Below are 21974 nucleotides of genomic sequence, written 5' to 3' on the forward strand. Positions count from 1 at the left end.
CTCAACAAAATAATTGATCCTTGACACATGTTGATTATTCTTAGTCTACTAATAATGTATCAGTCCAAAGATAAGACTGTAAATAATAATAAAACAGAAATTATTTAGTAATAACAATATGTAACATTTAAATATGTATATAGTACTTTAAGGTTTGCAGAATATTTTATAAATCTTATTTTATTCTTAACTGTAATCTTTGATGAAAAGTGTTATTGCTATATTCATTTTATAAATAAAGAAACTAAGTCACATAATAATTAAGTGATTAATCTAGGGTCACACTGCTAGAAAGTATTTCAGTCTGCCTTTGAACTCTGGTCTTCCTGACTCCAGGTCCATTGCTCTTTCTGCTGTACCACCAAGCTACTTCCAGGGTAGGAGCAGATATATGCGCTCACGCGCGTGCACACACAGACACAGACACACACACATATATGTAAAATATCTTTGGGCATCTCAATAATTATTCATGTTAATACAAATGAGACTGAGTCATCATGAAAAGGTTAATCATTCTCAATATATTTGGATTAATAAAATTGTGAGTGTGATTTATATTAGAAATATTTTTGTCCCAAACAGTATGTGTATGTATCAAGATAGACATAGATATGTACATATCTATAGCTGTATATTTGATTTGTTGCTTAGGCAAGTAAAGGTCAGATATTTGGAATTTTCATTTATATATGTGATCATTTGTAATGATAGCAGATCAGTGAAGAATTCTCATGGTGAAGTTGGAAAAAGCATATATTTCAGGCAATAGTTGAATTCCACAGAATTCCACTTGAAAGAACAGATGAGTTTACTTATATTTACTCTTAGAACTGCAAGAAGAATGAGACAGTATGACTTTGCTGTCATTATATCTTTCTCTGTTATGCCAGGAGCCTATATAATTTTCCAAAGTACCTTTCCAGTTTTACTCTGGCTTTTGGAACCCAATGAATTTTCTAACTAATTTGAATATTACATGGTTTTCAGATATGTTCACTTTCTCAGTGGTCTTCTCTCGGGATCTGTGAAAATGAATACCACACCACTCTTTCTGCACTTTGTAATTCTCCATGGCATCCCCAACTTTGATACTGGTGGAGGTAAGTGGGTGGGGACTTACTTTATCTAGGAGGATGTTTTATTACTCATGTTTTAGATGTAATAAGTATGGTGGGACAGGCAGTGTTGCATAATGGAAAAAGTCAGGCCCACCCTTTAATGTACTGGCTGTTGGTATGATGGGCAACCCCATATTTTCCCTGATAACACTCTAAAGACTAAGTTACAGAGAAGTTGCTGATCCGGACTGTTGGAAGTAGTCCCTTAAACTGATGAAATCATAGATATAGACAAAAATAGGTGGTAGACCTACCTCCAGTAATGCCTTATTTAATTCTTCATTATTGTGTGGAGGTGAATTGGGCTCTTGAAACTTATGTCTGTTAAATGTACACTCAGTCAGTTCCTGCCAGTCTTGAAGCTTTGAGCATGGGTCTGGCAATCAACTTGTCATTCCAATAACTTGTTCAACAAAGGTTTAAGAGGCTTATTCCCAGAAGGTTGGCTGCCAGGTGATGATTTTATTTTTGGCCAGAACATCCTAAGAATCTGTCTAATACGGCAAGGAGGGGTTGCAGTCTGCATTGGTGGGATGAGTAAATCTCACTAGTAAAACCACAGATCTTTTGAAATGTATGATGATGGAATTCCTTTACTCAAACTAAAAACAATCCTCACTTTTCTGCTCTTTGAGGTTCAAGTGGTTAATGTTCAGAATCAAATCCTAGGGAATTCTGCATATTTTCTTGGTGTCATTTGTGTGAGAACAACGCTCCATTCCTTTTATGCCCTTTTGATTTGGTCTGCTTGCTCATCTAAAGAATTAGGCCAGTGACCGATTCTGAACTCTGTCTTGGAAAGGTTAATTAGTAAGCTAAGCTTGTGGTCAATTAGTTCAGTAACATGAAGTGCAAGTTAAGTCTTTTTTGAGCCAGTTTTCTTTTCCTCTGTGGGCATATATTAACCTCCTCTCCCTAGACAGCTGTCTATAACAGTTTTATGCTTTTTTGGCTACAAAGGAGATCTGGCAAAAAGTGAGTGTGGATGAGCCCACATCCATCATGTTAGTACCCCCATATTTGTATGGAAACTAGGACATTTTCACCACTGTCAGGGTATAATTTAGATAATGAAGAATCATGTTTTTAGTAAGTTATAATATTTTCACTCTTCTTGGCTGATAATTAAGATGTTCTTCCACCCTTTTTACCATTGGGCCCATCTGAAAAAAGCCTTGGAAACCCTCCTTGCCCTGCCTTGTACATAGAGTTCCAGGACATGGTGCTACCTTTTCCCACCTAACCCCGCCTTCCATAGTCTATTGTTGTAGAACTGGAAAAATGCTCTGTGCACAAGAAGGCTTGTGAAATCCCCCTGCATGGGATAATTCCTTGCTGATTGATCTTTCTTGTTAGCTTGCATGATTTCCTAGTTCAAAAGTTTCTTTCCATATAAGTCTGATTTTTTTCCCCCAAAACATTTTGGCTCTTTCAGTTTGCCGACCATTTTTGAAGCTCTACCAAGCAATGCAGCCAGTCTATACATCAGGAATCTAGTAAGTGTTTATGATCTGTCGTCTGTGAATATCTTCAGCTCTTGAGGGATTTTTTTTGGGAAGTCATGCAAAATGATTATACTTTACCTACATGCTTGCTTTCTTAAGAAAGATTTTGAAAGGGGAAAGCCAAAGGTAAATGACCCTCAACAACATCCTCAGTGATCCATCCGTCTGTGCCTCCTTGTGCTCCCTCTTCCCTGCCTGTCTTCGTTCTTTGAGGCCTTATTTTGCTTTATGGGTAACTGCATGCCAAATACTTGTTGCAAAGTATGTGGGGGGGGTGGGGGTGGAGGGTGTACTACTATAAGAAACTAGGGATAAGCAAGTTTGAAAGAATATAAAAATGCAGAAGACTTTTAGACAATTGAGGCCCACTGATTAAAAGAAACAGTGCTATTTACTTCAGTGTTTTGTTACCCACAATGCTCTGACTTATCACTGGCAACCAGAAGTACCAGGAACAGAATGTTCACAGCCTCAGAATCCACAGGATCACTTTGATGTTTATGTCCTTTCTTTATTTAGCAATGTTGGTCCAGAAAACCAAAGCAGAGTCTGCATTGCCATCGAACCAGCCCAGCTCCTAAAGGGAGACATAATGGTAAGTGCTCTAAGATAACAGTCCATTTGAGTTATCTGTATTTTCCAACTGTTGATATAAACATGAAAAAATTGACTTTTTCTTTTTAATGTACAAAAAGAATTCAAAGTGACCTTTACCTTAGACTATTTGGCTTATTTTCTGTGAGAAATTATTTTAATTAAAGAGATAAAACAAACGGTTACTTTAGACTTCCCTGTCATTACATTGGCATCTGGCTTTGGCTTAAGTTTGCATCACATATTACCTTTAAAATTCTGTTACTCATAAAAACATCCATATGTTTGTATTTCTAAAGCAAATTGTTGGAACTTATGCAGGTAGACTTATTTAGTCAACTCCATATCATCTGTGTACAAAAAAGCACTTTCGGAGGAGACAGAAGTGAACAAGACAAAATCCTCAATCTTTAGGTGTTTACAGTCTAGTTGAGTCATTAGTATATGTTTCCAAATAGCTTTTATACTTGGCAGTGAGGTCCTACAGTAGTAAAATTAGAAAAGAACTCTAAACTGACATGGCAGAGGCAGAGGAAATCGATACAACTTCTGATTAGAGGGACGAGGGGAAGGGGGTCAAATCATAGAAAGTTGATCATGATATAGTTTTGTGTGGAAGATGGAAAGTAATTTGAAAGATGACGTGGTGAAAGGACATTGGGAATAGTTGTTCAGAACCAGTAAACCACGTAGTCCATGACAGGCACTTAAAAAGTACTTGGTGCCTGACTGACTGACACACATATGTACATAAATACACATACACTGAAGCAAAGGACGTGAGAATCAAGAAGGCCTGGGTTCAAGCTGTGCCTCTGACACTCATCGGCTCCATGACCATGAGCGTGTCATAACCTCTGCATGTCCTGGATAAATCCCTAGGCTTATGAATTGCAGATAATTTGCCAGTCTTCATTAATAATTATAATCTCCACACCTGGCATCCCATGAAATCACTTATTAAGAAGTAGTTAATTTTATTACGATCTATCAAATATTCAGAACATATCTTTCTCTCAATCATTTCAATTTTTTTTAGTAAATTTTGTCAATTCAAAAGTGAGATCTCCATTATCTTGAGATGAACTATTTTTGACTTGTAGCTTATAATACCCTCCTACCTACCTACATGCATGCATGCATACATACATACATACATACATATATATATATATATATGTAGTTAGGGCTTACTAGCATGGGCTAATGGTGGGAAATTTCAGTTTGAAATAGTGAAAATTGACTATTAGACATTTTATATATATTAATATAGTTTTATATGTGTATAGCTTTCTGTTATTTTCATATAAGTATAGCAAGTTGAGTGAATGTGGCTAACAAAGAATAGGTAACTTCTCTTGTCCCCAGAACTTAACACAGTGTATTTTGGACATAGTAAACACTTAAACGGCTTTCCCAAAATTAGTTAATTAATTAATTGGTTCTGCCATTCATTCTTTCATTCATTCATTCAGTGTCAGTTAGGAAAGGACCTCTTAAAGAACTTGCTGTAATGAATAATTAATAATTTCAAGTTAACATTTAATTTATAAACTGTGTGCTTGACGTGCTTGCAGATATCTTATTCTCTTAAAAAATATACTCATTTTCCCCACAAACTTTTATCATATATAACCTTTTATTGGTAACATCATAAATTTTAGCCTTGTTATTATCAGAAGAATTATAAATGCTAAATTTTTGTGTATAAATAAATAAAAACTTACTGTACAAATTATGGTTAGTGGCCCAGCAACAGTGGACTAAATCTGGGAGTGAGGATGTAGAATTTGGCACAGCAGAGAGAAAAGCATTCATTACTTTTATTTTCTGCCCTGCATGTCCCTGCCCCAAGCCATGTGGCCCTAGGATCTGTGGCCAGGTCCATGTATTTATGTGTTCTTTTGGAATTTTAAAATCATCAAATTTATAACTGGAAAGGCTCTTAGCATTCAATAAAGTTTACTGTGGAAATGGCATCAATTCAGTGAGCTCTCCTAACTTGAAATTTGGTGAATGCCATTTTCATCACTCTTCTGTTTAAATCCAAGGCAGAGAGAATAGCAACCATTATGATGAGGGTGGTGTTGTTGAGTAGTATAACTTAAGCAGTTTTACTTAAGTTTTAAGTAGTATTTGTCTTTTGTGTTCTAAATTTTAAATATGGATTCAGATTTTTAAGATTAGGTAAATACTGAATGAAAATAGACTGATATTTAACTCATATAGAAAACCACTCTGCTTAAAGGAGCCATATTGTATTTTGTGCTTTTTTTTTTCTCTTTTGGTTTGTGGCACAGTGTTGGCACTCTTCAAGGATATTTATGTGTTAATCGGCCCATAAGAGAGTCCCTTTCTCAGCCTGTTAGCACTCCATGCTGGGCATTGGGAATGATCATATTTTACAAAGGAGGCATTCAATCTGGTTATGAGTGCTTGGCACCAGAGTTAATCATACATTTGACCAGTGACAAGTATTCAGTGGTTTCTGAAAATTAAATCCATAGGACTCAGGGACTGTAAGAAAGGACAGAAAAAGGAATTTAAAAGTGAACCATGAAGTAGCCTTAGTACCCGATTGCCGTTCACAACAGACTACACTATTATATATGTGCGAACATTATATGAGAGGAAGATTAAAGGAATACTTCCCATTAGACTGTCCATACCACATATGTGTACCTGAGATTTGGTTTTTTAAGAAACATGATAAATAATTGATGGAAACATTTGGGGCAGGCCAAGAAATGCCAGTTGATGCTTGATAATAGCTAGGAAGCTGGATTTTTATTAGTGACCCCAGGGAGCCCTCATTTTGGCTCATCTTGTGCTGAAAGTACTATTAAACTTGTGGCTGTCAGCAGATCATAAATATATATACCAAATCAATGACTATTGCACAATAAATATGTTTATTTTTCTAAATGTCATTCTAAATCTTGTCTCAAGTTCAATAAGTATTGTATTTTGCAAGACTAATTAGTAAGCTCTTTTTGAGCAAGTAGTGGCAGCTTTTTCATATTCTAAGCATGTAATCACTGTATTTCTGTTACTGAGTTGATAGTGGAATTTTCCATTTAGCTTTATTATTCAGCATTATTATCCATGGAGAGAGATGACCTATAGCCTTTATTATATCCACGAGAAGAAAAGTTCTTGGGGTAATGGGAACTTTTCAGTGAAAAGTATGAGCTCTTCATTCCTGGGAGAAACAGAAATTCTCACATATGGGAGATAAGGAGTTTGATGGAAATTTGCAATTTTATTTAAAAAAAAAATCTTTCCAAACCATCTCTGTGCCTTTTATTTTCTCCTTTCTATTTAGATATGTTTCCTCTTTAGGGCTCTTGACTCATCCTCTAGGCAGCTTCCTTTCATGATAAGGGCTTACACTCTACTCTTCCCGAGGAAAGTACCTTTCTTTCCTAGTGAAGATGACCTCTCTTTGGGTCTCTTTTCTCCCTTCTTGCTGTCCTTCTATAATATAAATATTAACATGGTTTCCCCTCTTTCTGGAAACCTTGAAAGCCTAGTCGCCAAGTTAACTGACTGAAAAGTCTACCTCTGCTTTCTGGATAAACCTAAAGACCTCGCTTTGTCTTTAAATAAGACTGCCTCATTAAATCAAACACCCCATCCTAACACCTTTGTGTTCTTCCCTTTCATTTGAGGGCTAAAGACCAGATCTGTGCCTGTTTTTAATCACTTATGCCCGAGTGTTCACCTTTCTCCTCTTGCAGACAATATATTTTGAGGTGAGATAGGTAAGAACAATGAGTATCATTCCCATAATAATTCACTCACGTTACAGGCCCTTCCTATTCTTGAGACAGGGATAAACAGCTAAAATGAGAGACCACCAATTCGTGATTATTTTAAAAAAAAATCTTGAGAGAAGTATGCAAGCTGCCCTTGCCTTGAACTTGTATTTCGGTACATTGTATTCTGGACAAGGATTAGTGTAGAGTCAGTAGGGGAAGGGAAAGAAGAAAATGAGCTGGCATATAATTAATTAAAGGTAAGATAATCTCCAAAAGAGAGAGTGAAGTTTGCCCTTGCCAAGATCAAGAACCTCTTCCCATAGAGTTAAGTAGCCACTCTTTCATGCTTCTTCCTAGTCTGATTCAGATGTGCTTCAGTAACCTTATTAACTTGTAGTGATTACATTTGGAGATCTTGAACATCTCAGGATCCAGAAGACTGTGGTCATAACATCTGAAGCAATGAACCATACATTACAGCACACACCTAAACAAAAAGAGAGTTTAAGAGGAGACAGTGGGAAATGGGAGCGTCACACCCAAATTTTAAGGCCTCAACCCTCTCTGTATTTCTAATACCCATTGCCTCATATGATTGCTCTATTTATTCCCTTCATTTTGGTAAATAACAAGCCTAAGAAAGTAGCTAGGCTTCAAGTAGGAGCCCCATGAAGGACAACAAGCTTTTCATCTCAATCCCAGTCAACTTGGTGATCAGCCACTTGGTTGCAGCTTGATGATTGTGTTGAATTTTCTAAACCTGACATCTCTCAAGAGTCTCATCTTGGTCAGTAGAGCAGTGGGGAGTAGGAATAACTTGGGGGATGACATCACAAATCCTACCTAACTCTGATCTGCTCAAGGAATCTTATATCTGGAAGGGACTTTGGAGATCATGAGACAGTGGATAGAACACTAGAGTTGGAGTCAGAAAGATCTGAGTTCAAATCCTGCCACAGAAACTTACTAGCTATATGATTCTGGACAAGTCCCTTACTCTTTAGCCTTAATTGCCCAGTCTATAAAGTGAGAATAACAGGATTGTGAGGATCAGATTTTATACATCTATATTTATATCTGTCTGTCTATCTAACTATTTATCTATCTCTCTATCTAAACAAGCAGGAGAGGAGGAGTTAGAGGAGACAAGGCTTGAGAAAGTATTCACAAAGAAGGGAGAAGGGGTAGAAAAAAGTATAAATAGAGGGAAAAAGTCACAGAAGAACGAGAAGAAAAAGTTATGGAATTTTGGAATTAAGAGAGGATTTGGTAACCAGTGGTTCTTGACAAAATTAATCCCTCTACTTGTGCCCATAATTTCTCTCATCTTCAGTGTTTTTCTACTGATTGGGTCCTTCCCTGCCACTCATAAAAATGTTCAGACATCTCAATCCTTAAAAAATACTTCCCTGATCTCTACCATCTTCTAAGTTATCATTCTGTTTGTCTGCTCTCTTTTATTCCTAGAAATAGTCAGTAACACTAATTATCTCTACTTCTTACCACACACTCATTTTTCTACCCCTAGCAATTAGACTTCTGACCATAACACTCTAGAAACCGCCTTTTCATTGGTTACCAAATCAACTCTTAATTACAAAATTCCATGACTTTTCCTTCTCATTCTACTGTTACTTTCTTGCTCTTTTTATACTTTTTTTCTTCCCCTTCTCCCTTCTTTCTGAATATTTTCTCAGGTCTTATCTCCTCTGTCTCCCCTCTCCTGCTTGCTCTACCTGACTGATTTCTTCTTATCAGACTCCTTTGCTGGATACCATATCCTGCCTCCTAACTTTCCATATCACTGTATCGAGATAGAGCAATAGCTTTTTCCTGAGTCATTTTTTTTTCTTCTGTCTTTTTTTTTTGGGTTGGCCTCTGAGCTGGTGAATCCTAAATCTCTGTGTTAAGTTTAATCTGTTCCCAAAGTTGCTAGCTAGACATTTCCGCCTAGATTTGTCTCACCATGAGTATGCTAATTCTTATATACTCTTTCTGCAATTTATTTGTTCAGCAATTTAAGTCAGAACAAATATTTTAAGCACCTTCTGTGTTAGGTCCTAGGAGAGATAAGATGTGGTAATTTAACTCAGTGGAATTTAGGATGTTAATAAGAAGGTCTGCCACACAAAAACTTTAACAGATCTGTGATCTTGTCATAATTGTTGATAATACCAATAATAGCTAGCATTCACATAGTGCTGTAAGGTTTGCAAAGCTCTTTATAAATATCTCATTTTATCCTCACAGCAAACCTGGGCGGTAGGTGCTATTATCGTCCCCATTTTACAGATAAAGAAACTGAGGCAGACAGAATTTGAATGATTTGCCCCAGGTCATATAGCTAGTAAGTGTCTAAGGCAAGATTTGAACTCAAGTCTTCCTAACTTAAGATCCAGCATTCTATCCACTTCACCACTTGGTTGCTTTTTTGGTGTGAGTAATCCCTCCAGTGAACCAAATAAGTCAGCCATCCATGCCTGCCCATCCTGAGCCTCTATCTTGACACAATGTATCTATCCCAAATGCTGAGTCCCTCGTTTCTCTTGATGATATGTGTATTCCAGTGGAGGATATGGCCTGTCCATCATTTGTCCTTCGCTCTGGCCATGTTAGTATCCTTTCTCTCTCTCTTTTTTTTGTATCATACATCTCTTTGGTATAATCTTTCATACCCCTTCTCCATCATAATTTATTTTGTTTATACTCTTGCATTTTGTTTATCTGAAATAAGTCAAAGTGCTTTACTTTTTTTTCAAAAAGCTATCCTTTTTGTTTTTCATGTCTTCCTGTTGGAAATGTAGTTCATATGAGAAAGGAGTCTTAGGGGAGAAACCAGGGGCAAAAAAGAGATGATGCCATTCCTCCCCCCCCAAAATAGCATTCCTCTCTCCCCTAAAAGCAGCAACATACTTAAGAGGATAATGTGAAAAACTCTGTGATGCCACTGCAGATTCTTCCCCCCGACCCTAATCCCCTGCCATGGAGAAACCAAGAACTACACCATCTAGGAATGTCATTTCCCTAAGCACAAAGATCACCCAATTGATGTATAATGAATGAAGAATGTAAGATGTAGAAAATATACTGCCCTTTTGTTCCCTGCCATACTTAAAATGATACTTCTATAATTCATATGTGTGTGTGTGTGTATTATTTGAAATCTAGTGAACATATATTCTAGGTTGAGTTGAAAATACCGTTGAGGGGTAGAAGGTAGTGAATCCATTAAGAAATAAGCTAGGGGAAACAAAAGCATAGTTCAGTAAAACAGTGTTTCTCTGTATAACTGTTCAAATATGTAAGCACTCCCATACCTCATAAAATGTTTGGCAAGGACTGTAATTTGGAAAGCATCCCGAGGAGCAAAAATGTTTTTTTTTTTAATAGATTTACCACCCAAATCCTACAGTAAGTCTTCTTTGTTGAGCTGTATTTCTGAGCTTGCTGCAGTGCCCAGAGAAATGTAGATCCAAAATGAAAAGTTGTGCTTTTTCTTTTTTCTTTTTTTTGAGGAATCTGGGAATGACATTTTTCCTTTATGCCTTAATTTTTTCATTCATTTTAGCAAATCTTCTCCCTACCCTCCAGTTGCAGATGGTTTCATTTATATACAAACAGGGCAGAACTCTTTCTCTATGTAGTCTATATAGAAGTTAACATGTGTATATAAATATATTAACATACATTAGTTTTAACTTAGGTAACAGCACAGGCAGAACCATGGTTAGGTAAAACATATGGTTTGTTATATTGAAAGGCATAGTAGAGTACAATACAATCAAAGAGTAGGTACCGTAGAGGTTTATTTAGTCCAGTTACTTTCATTTTACAGATTACTAAACCAAGGCCCAGAGAGATGAAATTATTTGTCTACGTAATAACTGGGGTATACTGGATTATGCCAGCTTGCAAGATCCTGTTGTTAAATTTTTATTGTGAACATTTCCACTTTAGAAATCAGCAAATGCTATAGATCAGGGCTTGATTTATTGTTTCTAGGTTTAAGAAAGTGAAAGAAAACATTTTAATGATACAGATTAAACTTTAGCATTTGCTGTGTATACTTTTTTTTAAAGAGTAAGCTGTTAAACATTTACCAGCACACCCCTAAATATGAAGTATAATCAGTATCTGAATCCAGATTGCTCCTATTTATATTATCTGAGGAAATATTAGGTAGTGAGGAGCGAGGTGACAATTTAACTGAATTTTGAGATTATAGCAGATCTAGTGCATTTATACATGCAGTGTATATTTATTTGGTTATCCACCACCATAGAGCTAAAAAAAAATAGTCTCTATATCCCACTTACCCTCTGTATCGTAAAATGTTATTTTTTAGCGAACCATCACCTTCTAGTAAAACGCTCTAAATAGTTCAGTTTTTATGGAGTTCCATTGAAGACACTTCCTTTACCAATGCAGGTTGTCATCTTTGCAATTTACAGTCTTTGCGAGTTGATTGAAACAATAAGAGGTTAATTGACTTGATCAGAGTAAGAAAGCTAGCATGTGCCAGAGTTGGACTTGAATTGGGGCCTTCCTGGCATCAAGACCAGATCTCTATCCACTACACTTCTCATGGGGAAGATGAATTATATTAATTATTTCTATTTTATGTGAATAACATAATTTATAGTGTCAATAAAGAGGCCACAGTGGTATAGCATGAAGAGGATTGAACATAGAGGCAAGAAAGTTGAATTACTCCTTTGCCATCAGATAATCATGTAGCATTTGGGATGTCACTCTTCTCTTTGGAGAACTCAGTTTGCTAATTTGTAAAATGAAAGAGTGGATTAGATTATTTATAATAACTTTCCTGATTTTTTTCTATGAACTGTTTGAATCTCTAGCAAGACGAAATGAGTTTGGAATTATCCATAATACATTCAGAGAGCTTAATTAAAGAACAAAGAAGATGATAAATATTAATAACATCCAAACAGAACTGGCAAATGAAATAACAGCAAAAGTATGGGTTCACATTTATAGAGAACCTACCAGTTCGTGAAACAGTTTTCTCAATGATACACTGGGTGGAAACCTGTTTACAAGCTTTGGATGACAGACACTGAGATGAGAAGCAACAAGTTGGGTCTGGTCTCTGGATCTTTTCCAGATTTTCTGATCTAAAAGTTTCATGTGAATTTCTTATCCATCTTACATAATTACTGGTGGCTTTATGCCGTGTCTTTTCTGATGAATCCATGACTTTCTTTTAGTTCCCAATTTCAGGTTACTTTATGGAATGAGTGCACTGGACCGTGGACATGATGGTGCACACATCAGAACTGAACTATTAGAGCATTTTAGTGTAAGGCTCTGGATTGCTAAACAGTGCCATCTTTTTACTCCAGTGGTGCAGACTCAACCCATCCATGTTGTAGTATTCTGTGTGAGGCCTGTCTGTATCTTCCTATAAATAATTAATAGATAATATTCCCTGTGTTTTGGAAGCATTCCTCCTGAATTTCCCATAATTTTGTGGAAACTATTGCAACATGTTGGCTGTATCTTTCTCATCCTGAAATCTTGCTACATGACTGATCCATCTTTTTTGGAGTCTTCATTTCCTAGGTGATGCACCTTACACCACTTATTCTGTAAGCATACACAGAAACATACTTATACCCCACAATACATTTCTCTCCTTGTTTAGGAATCCATAATTCATAGCCTAATAGTATCACCAGGACAGTTTTGATCTTAAAAATAGGAGCTTTTGTATTAGGGAACAGCTTAGCATCATTGAAAGTTTTTATTAATTTAAAAATGCAGTCTAACCTGCTTTTTTTTCTCTCTTTTTTTTTTTTCCTGAGGATATTGGGGTTAAGTGACTTGCTCAAAGTCACACAGCTAGTAAGTGTCTGAGGCCAGATTTGCGCTCAGGTCCTCCTCACTCCAGGGCCAGTGCTCTATCCACTGCACCATCTAGCTGCCCCTCTCCTGTTGAATTTTGACCTTGCTCCCTGTTCAGTTTCAGTGCCTGGGCTATACATATGTACTGATAGCCTAACTTAGTAGACTACCTACCATTGCATGTCATACAGTGACATAAATTTAGAGTTGGAAGGGACCTTAGAGGTTGTCAAGTACAGTAACCTTATTGTACAGATGGCTAAACGGAAGCCCTGAAAGATGAAATGACTTATGTAAGCTTGTACAGGTGGTGGAACCTAAAACTCAAACGTCAGCTCTGTGAATTCAAATTCAGGACCAGGTATTCTACATTCTCTTTTTTCTTCCTCATTCTTTGTTTCTCTTCACTTTGAATTTTTAGACTAGTCTCTTATGGTCACAGATCCTAGTTCAGAAGTTCTGTCCTGTCCTGGCATTTTATAAAATGAAGCAAGTACTATGCTTTTTCCTTCCACTTCCCAAAAACAATCCTGACCCTTCCGATCTTTCATGTATAATTCTTTGGTGAAAATTTGGAAATGTGTTGGTTTTGTTTTATTTTGCAAAGGAAATCATTTTGATAACACTTCTTCCTAACTACCACTTGTCAATTTCCTTTGGCCAAGTAGTCGTTTGTTGTTGTTGTTGTTGTTTGTTTGTTTTTGTTTTTTTTTGCTTTTTGCTTTTTGGTGAGGCAGTCAGGGTTAAGTGACTTTGACTTGCCCAGGGTCACACATCTAGTAAGTGTCATGTGTCTGAGATTGGATGTGAACTCACGTCCTCTTGACTCCAAGGCTGGAGCTCTACCCACTGTGCCACCTAGCTGCCCCTCTTTTTTTAAAAATTATTATTAAATGGTTCCTGCACTTTGCTGGGTGCTCTAACAGGCATTTAGAGAGGTGAGGGCTCCACATCGAACCAAGGTGTATGCTAATTTCTACAAGTTTATTTGACAGAATTCTTGGTGGACATTTTTGCTTCCAACATCAGATGACAAAACCTTTAAAATATTGTTTTAGATATTTAGAAAGCTCAAAGGGTCAAAAAGTCTTTGTGAAAGCCTTCTAGGTAGCCTGTGGAAAAAAAAAAAACCTGAACAAGTCAAAATACCATAGCCAAAGGAATAATAAGGGAAGAATGTATAGTTCACCCAGTCATCTTCAGGGATCATTATCCTTGTTTACCATCTTTAAAGAAAGTCCCTGAAATTAAGTAAAAGGTTAGTAGCTGTTTCCAGTTTGTTCCTTTTTGGCTGTTGCCTACAGAACTTTTAAATGCTTGGAATACTTGGAATATAGTCCTAAGGCAGGTCACTTTAACATTTGCTTCATTCTTTTATTCTTCATGCCTTGTAATTCAAGCTTTATTGCATGGTGCCCACTACATGCAAATTGCCCAAGAAAAGAAATATAGGGCTCAGTCCTTGTCCTGTAGAAGGGCGTAGTCAACCTGGAAAGATTGTGCTTATGAAAGTTTAAATGACATTTCACAAGGAAATACTGAATTGAGCAGAAATGAATGTCTTAAAAGTCAAGATCATTAGCATTCAGAATAAGAGAATTGTTGCTGCATGAGAGATACTGCAGAAGACCGGAAGAAATGGAATTTGATAGAAAACGGGGTCAGGGAAGATGGTATTTAGATAGGCAGAGAGGAAAGAGACTGTCATGAATAGAGGATTGGACACATGGTTATAGAATTATGAAATGCCATCCTGTCCACAAAAAAGCTGAGATGAAAGCCAGAGTAAGAGACAGTAATAGACTGGGGACTACTTGGTTAAGTATCAGAGAAGCCAATTAGGAGGCAGCCATCTTGAAATAATGATGGTCTGGACTAAAGATGGTGGCAGTATTGTTAGGTACAAGAGTCATTTCTTAGGAAGAACTGACAACATGTGGTGATTGGCTAAGGAATATGAATAATCAAGGAAAAGCTATAGATGACTTTGCAATCTAAAGCTTGATTGACTAGGAGAGTGGTGGTGTTATTAGCAGAAATAGAAATATTGGGACAGTGCCCATCCTCAAAGGTAAGTTCCAGTCTAAGCCCTTTGTGATGGTCACAGATTCCTCAGTAGAGCCCTGAATTAATAGGATTTTCTGTGTAATTGTAAAATTACTATGCTTGTTTGGAGTTTTTCTGTGTTGATTTTTTTTTCCTGGGTGTTCATGACTTGCATTTGCCAAGCTTTAAAATTTTTTACCCATTCTTTAAATAATCTCATAAAAGTCCCTTGTCTGCTGGGGACTTTGTCTGAAAGTAAGTGCCCCACCCTTAGAGTTGGCATGGTGCATCTCTATCCATGGTCTTGAAGCCAATCACCCAAGGCAATGTCTACTCTATTACTGTCATGTGGAATTTTATACACACCCATATTGAGTGTTTTGTCAACATAAATCAAATATCTTACCGTTAGTGAGCTTCAGTTTTTTAACTTCAAATATTTCTCAAGGGATGCATGGAAACTGAATTTTTCAAAAACACATTTTTATTGGGATTTTTTTCCCTGAACTTAAACACCAAATAAAATGAACATTTCCATAAGCAAAGAACAGAAAAAAAAAACAGAATTGCATATGAAACTATGACAATGTATTATGTGTTCCCTGTTTTTCCTTTCAAGTGCATGGTGAATTCAAAATATAACATTCACTCACATACACACACACACACACACAACTTTCAGCATATAACCCTACTTGTCTGTATTTCCTTCTGTTTTCTCATGTGCATTTTTAAAAAAATGGCTTCAGTAATTCTTTTTCCCCCCCAAACCTTTTTAGCCTCTTTCTTTCTTCCAAGACTACCCCTCCCCTGCCATTACCAACAAAACCCAACAGCAAGAGAAAGAAAGAGAAATCCCATTTAAAGTTACTGTAGACATTATAAAATATTTAGGAGTCTACCTACCAAAACAAACCCAGGAACTATATGAACACAATTACAAAACACTTTTCACACAAATACAGTAGATCTAAATAATTGGAAAAACATAAGTTGTTCATGGGTAGGCTGAGCTAATATGATAAAAATGACAATTCTACCTAAGCTAATTTACTTATTCAGTGCCATATCAATCAAAATACCAAAAAAATATTTTATAGAACTAGAAAAAATAATAACAAGATTCATTTAGAAAAACAAAAGGTCCAGAATATCAAGGGAACTAATGAAAAGAAATGCAGGGGAAGGTGGCCTAACCATCCCAGATCTTATATTGTATTATAAAGCAGCAATCATCAAAACTGCTTGGTACTGGCTAAGAAATAGAGTGGTAGATCAGTGGAATAGGTTAAATATGCAAGATACAGTGGTCAATGACTATACTAATCTACTATATGATAAACGTAAAGACCCCAGCTTCTGGAATAAGAACTCACTATTTGACAAAAACTTTTGGGAAAACTGGAAAAGAGTATGGCAGAAACTAGGCATAAACCAAATTCTCACACCATATACCAAAATAAAGTCAAAATGGGTTCATGATTTAGGTATAAAGGCTGATACTATAAGCAAACTGGGAGAGCAAGGAATAGTTTACTTATCAGATTTATGGAGAATAGAACAATTTATGACCAAACAGGAGATAGAGAACATTATAAAATGAAAAATAGATAATTTTGATTATATTAAATTAAAAAGATTTTTCACAAACAAAGCCAATGCAACCAAGATCATGATGGAGGTAAGCAGAAAACTGGGAAAGAATTTTTACAACCAGTGTCTCTGATAAGGGTCTCATTTCTAAAACATATAGAGAACTAAGTCAAATTTATAAGAATACAAGTCATTCCCCAATTGAGAAATGGTCAAAGGATATGAACCGGCAGTTCCCAGATGAGGAAATTAAAGCCATCTATAGTCATATGAAAAAAATGCTCTAAATCACTATTGATTAGAGAAATGCAAATCAAAACAACTCTGAGGTACCACATCAGACCTATCAGATTGGCCAACATGACAAAACAGGAAAATGATAAATGTTGGAGAAGATGTGGGAAAATTGGAACACTAATGCATTGTTGGTGGAGTAGTTCTGTTTGGGGTAGCAAAGAATTGGAAATTGAGAGGATGCCTATCAATTGGGGAATGGCTGAACAAAATGTAGTATGTGAATGTAATGGAATACTACTGTGCTATAAGAAATGATGAGCAGGCAGACTTCAGAAAAACCTGGAAAGACTTGTATGGACTGATGCTGAGTGAAGTGAGCAGAACCAGAAGAACATTGTACACAGTAACAGCCATGTTGTGCGATGACTAATATTGATAAACTTAGCTCCTTTTAGCAATGCAAAGATCTAAGACATCTTCAAAAGTCTCATGATGGAAAATGCTATCCACATCCAAAGAAAGAACTATAGAGTTTGAATGCAGATAGAAGTATACTGTTTGATACTTTTTTCTTCTGTTTTGTTTCCTCTTTCTTGTGGTTTCTCCTATTGGTTCTAATTCTTCTTTACAACATGACTCATGTGAAAATATGTTTAATAGGAATGTATATGTAAAGCCTGTATCAGATTGTGTGCTGTCTTGGAGAGGGAGGGGGAGAAAAATTTTAAACTCAAAAGCTTATGGAAGTGATTATTGATAAATCAAAAAAAAATTTTAAAAATAAAGATGACAGTACAAAAAAGAATGATGAAGTTTTATTTTTTTCAGAATAGATATCCATTGAGAATAAATGGAAATGGGTTGAAATTGAAACATGAAAGAGTTACGCATTTTCTAGACAAAGTTTTGTGGGTTTTTTTTTAATTTTGGAAAGGATTATCAAGCTTTGGGTATGGTTTAAATACAGTAAATTTTTGTTTAGAATGACTTGGGTGAGACTTGCCTTAAATGTAAAATTATACGTAAAATCATGGACTAGATGATATTTCCAACAGATGATTCTATGAACCTATAATTGGGGGAAAGCATTAAAAGTTCTTAGGAAAAATCTTATAATTCAATTATGGCATGACAGTAACTATTAGAAGATTTTTAAAAAATAGTTGAGGTTATGCTTAGTGACGTTTTTTTCCCCAACGTATAGAAGGCAACATTTTATTTTGAACTGCCTGGTATTCACATGAAATCACTGGAAACAGTTGATCCAACTCTTTATTTAAATGCCTGGGAGTTTCTCTCATCTTGAACAGTCATGCAGTTTACAAATAATGAAATGATCCTCCAGTAGAAACCTGCTGATGGAGGTGCTCTCTTCTGTTTTTCTCTCCTTGACACAGTTGAAATGTTACCACAAAAAGTATCGATCTGCTACCCGTGATGTCATTTTCCGCCTGCAGTTTCACACAGGAGCCATTCAGGGATATGGACTGATGTTTAGGAAGGAAGATCTGGACAGTGCCAACAAAGGTAGAATTCTGAGTTCTCTGGTGTGTACACTAGGTGTTTGACAGTAAGTGTATACAAATAGGAATTGCTAGTCCCTGTGCTCACTTGGTTCATTCTCCATGCCCCTAAGGTTTCAATGTCTATGTGCTGTAGATGACGTGCTGATTTTTAATCTGGTCAAATGCTGCCTACAAAAGAAAGAAATCACTAAACTTTTTGGCTTCAGACCGGACACTTCACATTTACTAGCTGTGTGACTCTGGACAAGTCACTTAACCACAATTGCCTCACCCCCCCCCAAAAAAAATGAAAAGGAAAGAAATCACCAAACATTTTAAAAGAAAGATGATTTCATATTTATTCTTTACTTTTAAAAATAATATATATCTTTTTTAAAGAGAGGCAGTGTGTGATAGTGAATAGAAGTCTGGTCTAGGTTTCAGGAACACCTGGGTTCAAATCACATGTTTGATAAATACTGATTGATGACCATCAGCAAGTCATTTAACTTCTCAGTGCTACAGACCTCTCTCTAAGATCCCAAGTTGCAGAACAGTGGATGATTTCCTTTGGGAGAACTGATTGAAATTAGCAGGTAGGAATGGAGAGGAGACAACTTTCTGTAATGGAAAACATTTCCTTTTTGAAATACAAGTAGAGCACAGAATAGATAAAAATTAAGTTTTCTTCTCTCTGCTTTCACTTCTTAATTTCTGAATGCATTTATGTTGTTCTTTCATTTCAGATGACCGTTTTCCTGATTATGGGAAGATTGAATTAGTCTTTTCTGCTACCCCTGAGAAAATACAAGGTAAGCATTTAATGTAAGAAATAGTTATGTTTATTTTAAAGTGAAAACTAAAAATAATCTTCCTTTCCCAGAAGGAATTTCATACCTTCAGAATCAGAGTATACTTATATGTGAATGTTTTATTCACATATAAGTGAGTTTTATTAAATAGAAAATTATTTTCTATTAGTATTAATAACCCCCATTCTTCCCTGCACTCCTCTTTTTTTAGTATCACAAAATCTGATTTGGAAGAAGACTTCAGAGATCATTTAGGTTAACCAGAACTCTGAATCATAAAATAAAAATTTCTTTGGCATTTTAAAAAGGTAGAGGTAATTTTTTTAAATTTTAAATTTAAATTTTAAAGAGGTAATTTCAAAGAGGTAGAATGGATTTGAAGTTAAAAGATTTGGTTAAAACCCTGGTTCTGTCACTTAGGATATTTGACTTTAGACAAGTCACAACCTTTGTGAGCCTAAATTGTAAAATGAATAGGTTGATACCAAGTTCCCTTCTGGCTCTAAATGTGATCTATGAAAAAAAACCAAAAACACCAAACAAATGAACAAGAAGCAAACACCTCCCTCCCCCAAAAAACAACAATAATAAAAAAAATACAGAATTTAAAAACCTCTCTGCCACAGCACTAACCTTTGGGGTTTGTCATGTTTTTCCTTTGACTGTCTCAAAAATTGTGCCCTACTCTCTCTGGTAACATTGATGCGAAGCTACTTGGTTCTTACTCATCAGTTCACTTCTACTCTTTAGAGTGGTAAGCCCACTGGAAATATTTGCCTCTCTCAGAACTTCACTTTTGACAACCTGATTTTGTCTTTGTCCTCTATCCAAGGGTCTGAACATTTACAGAATGACCATGGAGTGGTTGTGGATTACAACACTGCAGACCCGTTGATCCGGTGGGATTCTTATGAAAATATGAGTCCTGATGGGGAAGGTGAGTTTAGCTGGCTTTTATATAAAATCTTCAAATGGGGTGGCTTCTCTTTGGGATAAAATAAATGAGGTGGCTGAAAAGAAGCAGAGAAGGAAATAATTCACTGCTTTAACCAAAACAGATTCACTGCATATTGACAAACTTAGAAGATTTAATCTCAATGTATTTACAGAATCCAAAAGTCATGGAAATGCATGACACAGCCGTAGATTTCTGAGAGTACACGAAAAACATGTTGCTTGGATTTTGGTCAGACTTTTGCGAAGCTGTAAATAGTGGGTGGCCAGTCAATGAAGTATATATAGGAACTTCTAAAATTGCATGTTTGTAAGTTGCTGGGGATCTTTATCCCTTAATGTACCCTCCCTTCCTGTTTACATAAACACCGTGGTCTGCTATATCTTAAGTAATGGATTATGATTCCTTCTGTAACCCAATGAACCAAATATACAGAGTATTCTGAAAAGTCTTAGAGATATGTTAAGCATTAGTAGATTAAAATTACACTAAGCCTTTGGGGACACCCTATGTTTAGTTCTCATTTCCAGAACTTTGATCATCTAATGTTAGACATTTGGAGGTATGGCCTTGTGTTCTTTTTTTTTTTCTTCCCCTGACTCATCTAGATGTACTCTCTGTACTCACACACTATAATATATGGCATCACAAGTAAAAACATGGGAAAAAACTGAAGGAATGAGGTGACAGTTCTCTACAGAATCAAGCAAGCACAGTATAGATTTCAACAGATGAAATCGCAATGATTCTGATCTAGTTCAGGATATCTTTCATCTCTTGTGAATCACTGTTTGAGAATCAGGTTGGGTTGGAGAGAGTAAAGAAAGACACTTGTCAAACTGCTACTCCCAGGAGTGAAGTAAACAAAAGGAAGACTTTATGTAATTGAACAAGATACCGTGGCGTTTTTGCTCTGTGAGTGGGCAGGGAGGTTGCTGTGTCCCTAGGTAGTAGTGTTAGCCACTAATTGATACGACTGCTTTCTCCTAATGGTACCTACAGCTGCTCCTTAAGGAGACAGGGAACTTTTATTGAGTTTGCTAGCTTACAGATTTGACATTATACACATGTCTATATGCAGTAGGCGTAGTTGATCTTCCAGGATTCTGTCGTTTTGTCTAGATGAAGCAGAGCTGGACGAGGAGTCAGGAAGACTGGCTTCTAATCATTGTCATCATTGTTATCACTGCTTAGTTAGGCCCTGGGAAGGAGACAGTGTTTGAAGTGTTTCATGCTAGTAACCATTCATGATGTGCCGGGCAGAGACCTTCACCAATTTCCTCAAGCTAGTTAAAGGGATATTATTACATTTGACACTACCACCACCATCACCATCGTCATCATCATAACTAACATTTAGCATTTTAAAGTTGACAAAGTGCTTTACGTGTATTATCTCATTTGATCCTCACTACAATCCTGGGAGGTAGGTGCTTTTATTATCTCTGTTTGATAGATGAGGAAACTGATTATAAGAGGTTAAATGACTTACCCAGGGACACACAGCTGTGTTGTAGGCAGGATTTGAACTCGGGACTTCTGAGTCCAGATTGATCTCCCCATCTACTATGCCTTATTTCCTTTGAACTATTGTTATATATAATGAAAATGGCACAGTGAACAGAATGCTGGGCTTGGGGTGAGGACGGCTTGGGTTCAAATTCTGCTTCTGATAGATATAATATGACCCTGGTTCTATGGTCCTCGGTATATAACTCAGTTTCTGTCTTGAGTTAAGCTACTCCCTATCTACAGTGTCATAGAGGGATGGTGACTTGTTCTGGTGGAGAGTTCCTCATGCTACTGAAATCATAGATCCTCCGTATTGTTTTATTGTTATTGTTAGGACTGCATTCCCTTGTTTCCTGTGTTGGAGAATTTAACATCTCTCTTACATGGTCACTGATTCCTAAAGTCAAGCAAAAATGCTTCCTTCTGCTTGTCAGCTATTTGAATAGGAAATGAATGAGATCCCTGCTC

The 21974-nt window shown here is 36.4% G+C and overlaps 1 protein-coding gene across 1 annotated transcript in view; it reads left to right on the forward strand.

Annotated features, from left to right (window-relative positions):
* Positions 1-21974, forward strand: part of TNS3 (tensin 3) — a 425395-nt gene that overhangs the window by 246914 nt on the left and 156507 nt on the right. Inside the window, 6 exon segments of the mRNA XM_020977772.2 lie at positions 991-1103; positions 2557-2617; positions 3146-3221; positions 18120-18249; positions 18974-19039; positions 19872-19976. Coding sequence (XP_020833431.1) covers positions 991-1103; positions 2557-2617; positions 3146-3221; positions 18120-18249; positions 18974-19039; positions 19872-19976 — 551 coding nt within the window.

This window comes from Phascolarctos cinereus, unplaced genomic scaffold (genome assembly GCF_003287225.1).
Source record: "Phascolarctos cinereus isolate Bilbo 61053 unplaced genomic scaffold, phaCin_HiC Scaffold_4;HRSCAF=312, whole genome shotgun sequence".
Lineage (NCBI taxonomy): Eukaryota > Metazoa > Chordata > Mammalia > Diprotodontia > Phascolarctidae > Phascolarctos > Phascolarctos cinereus.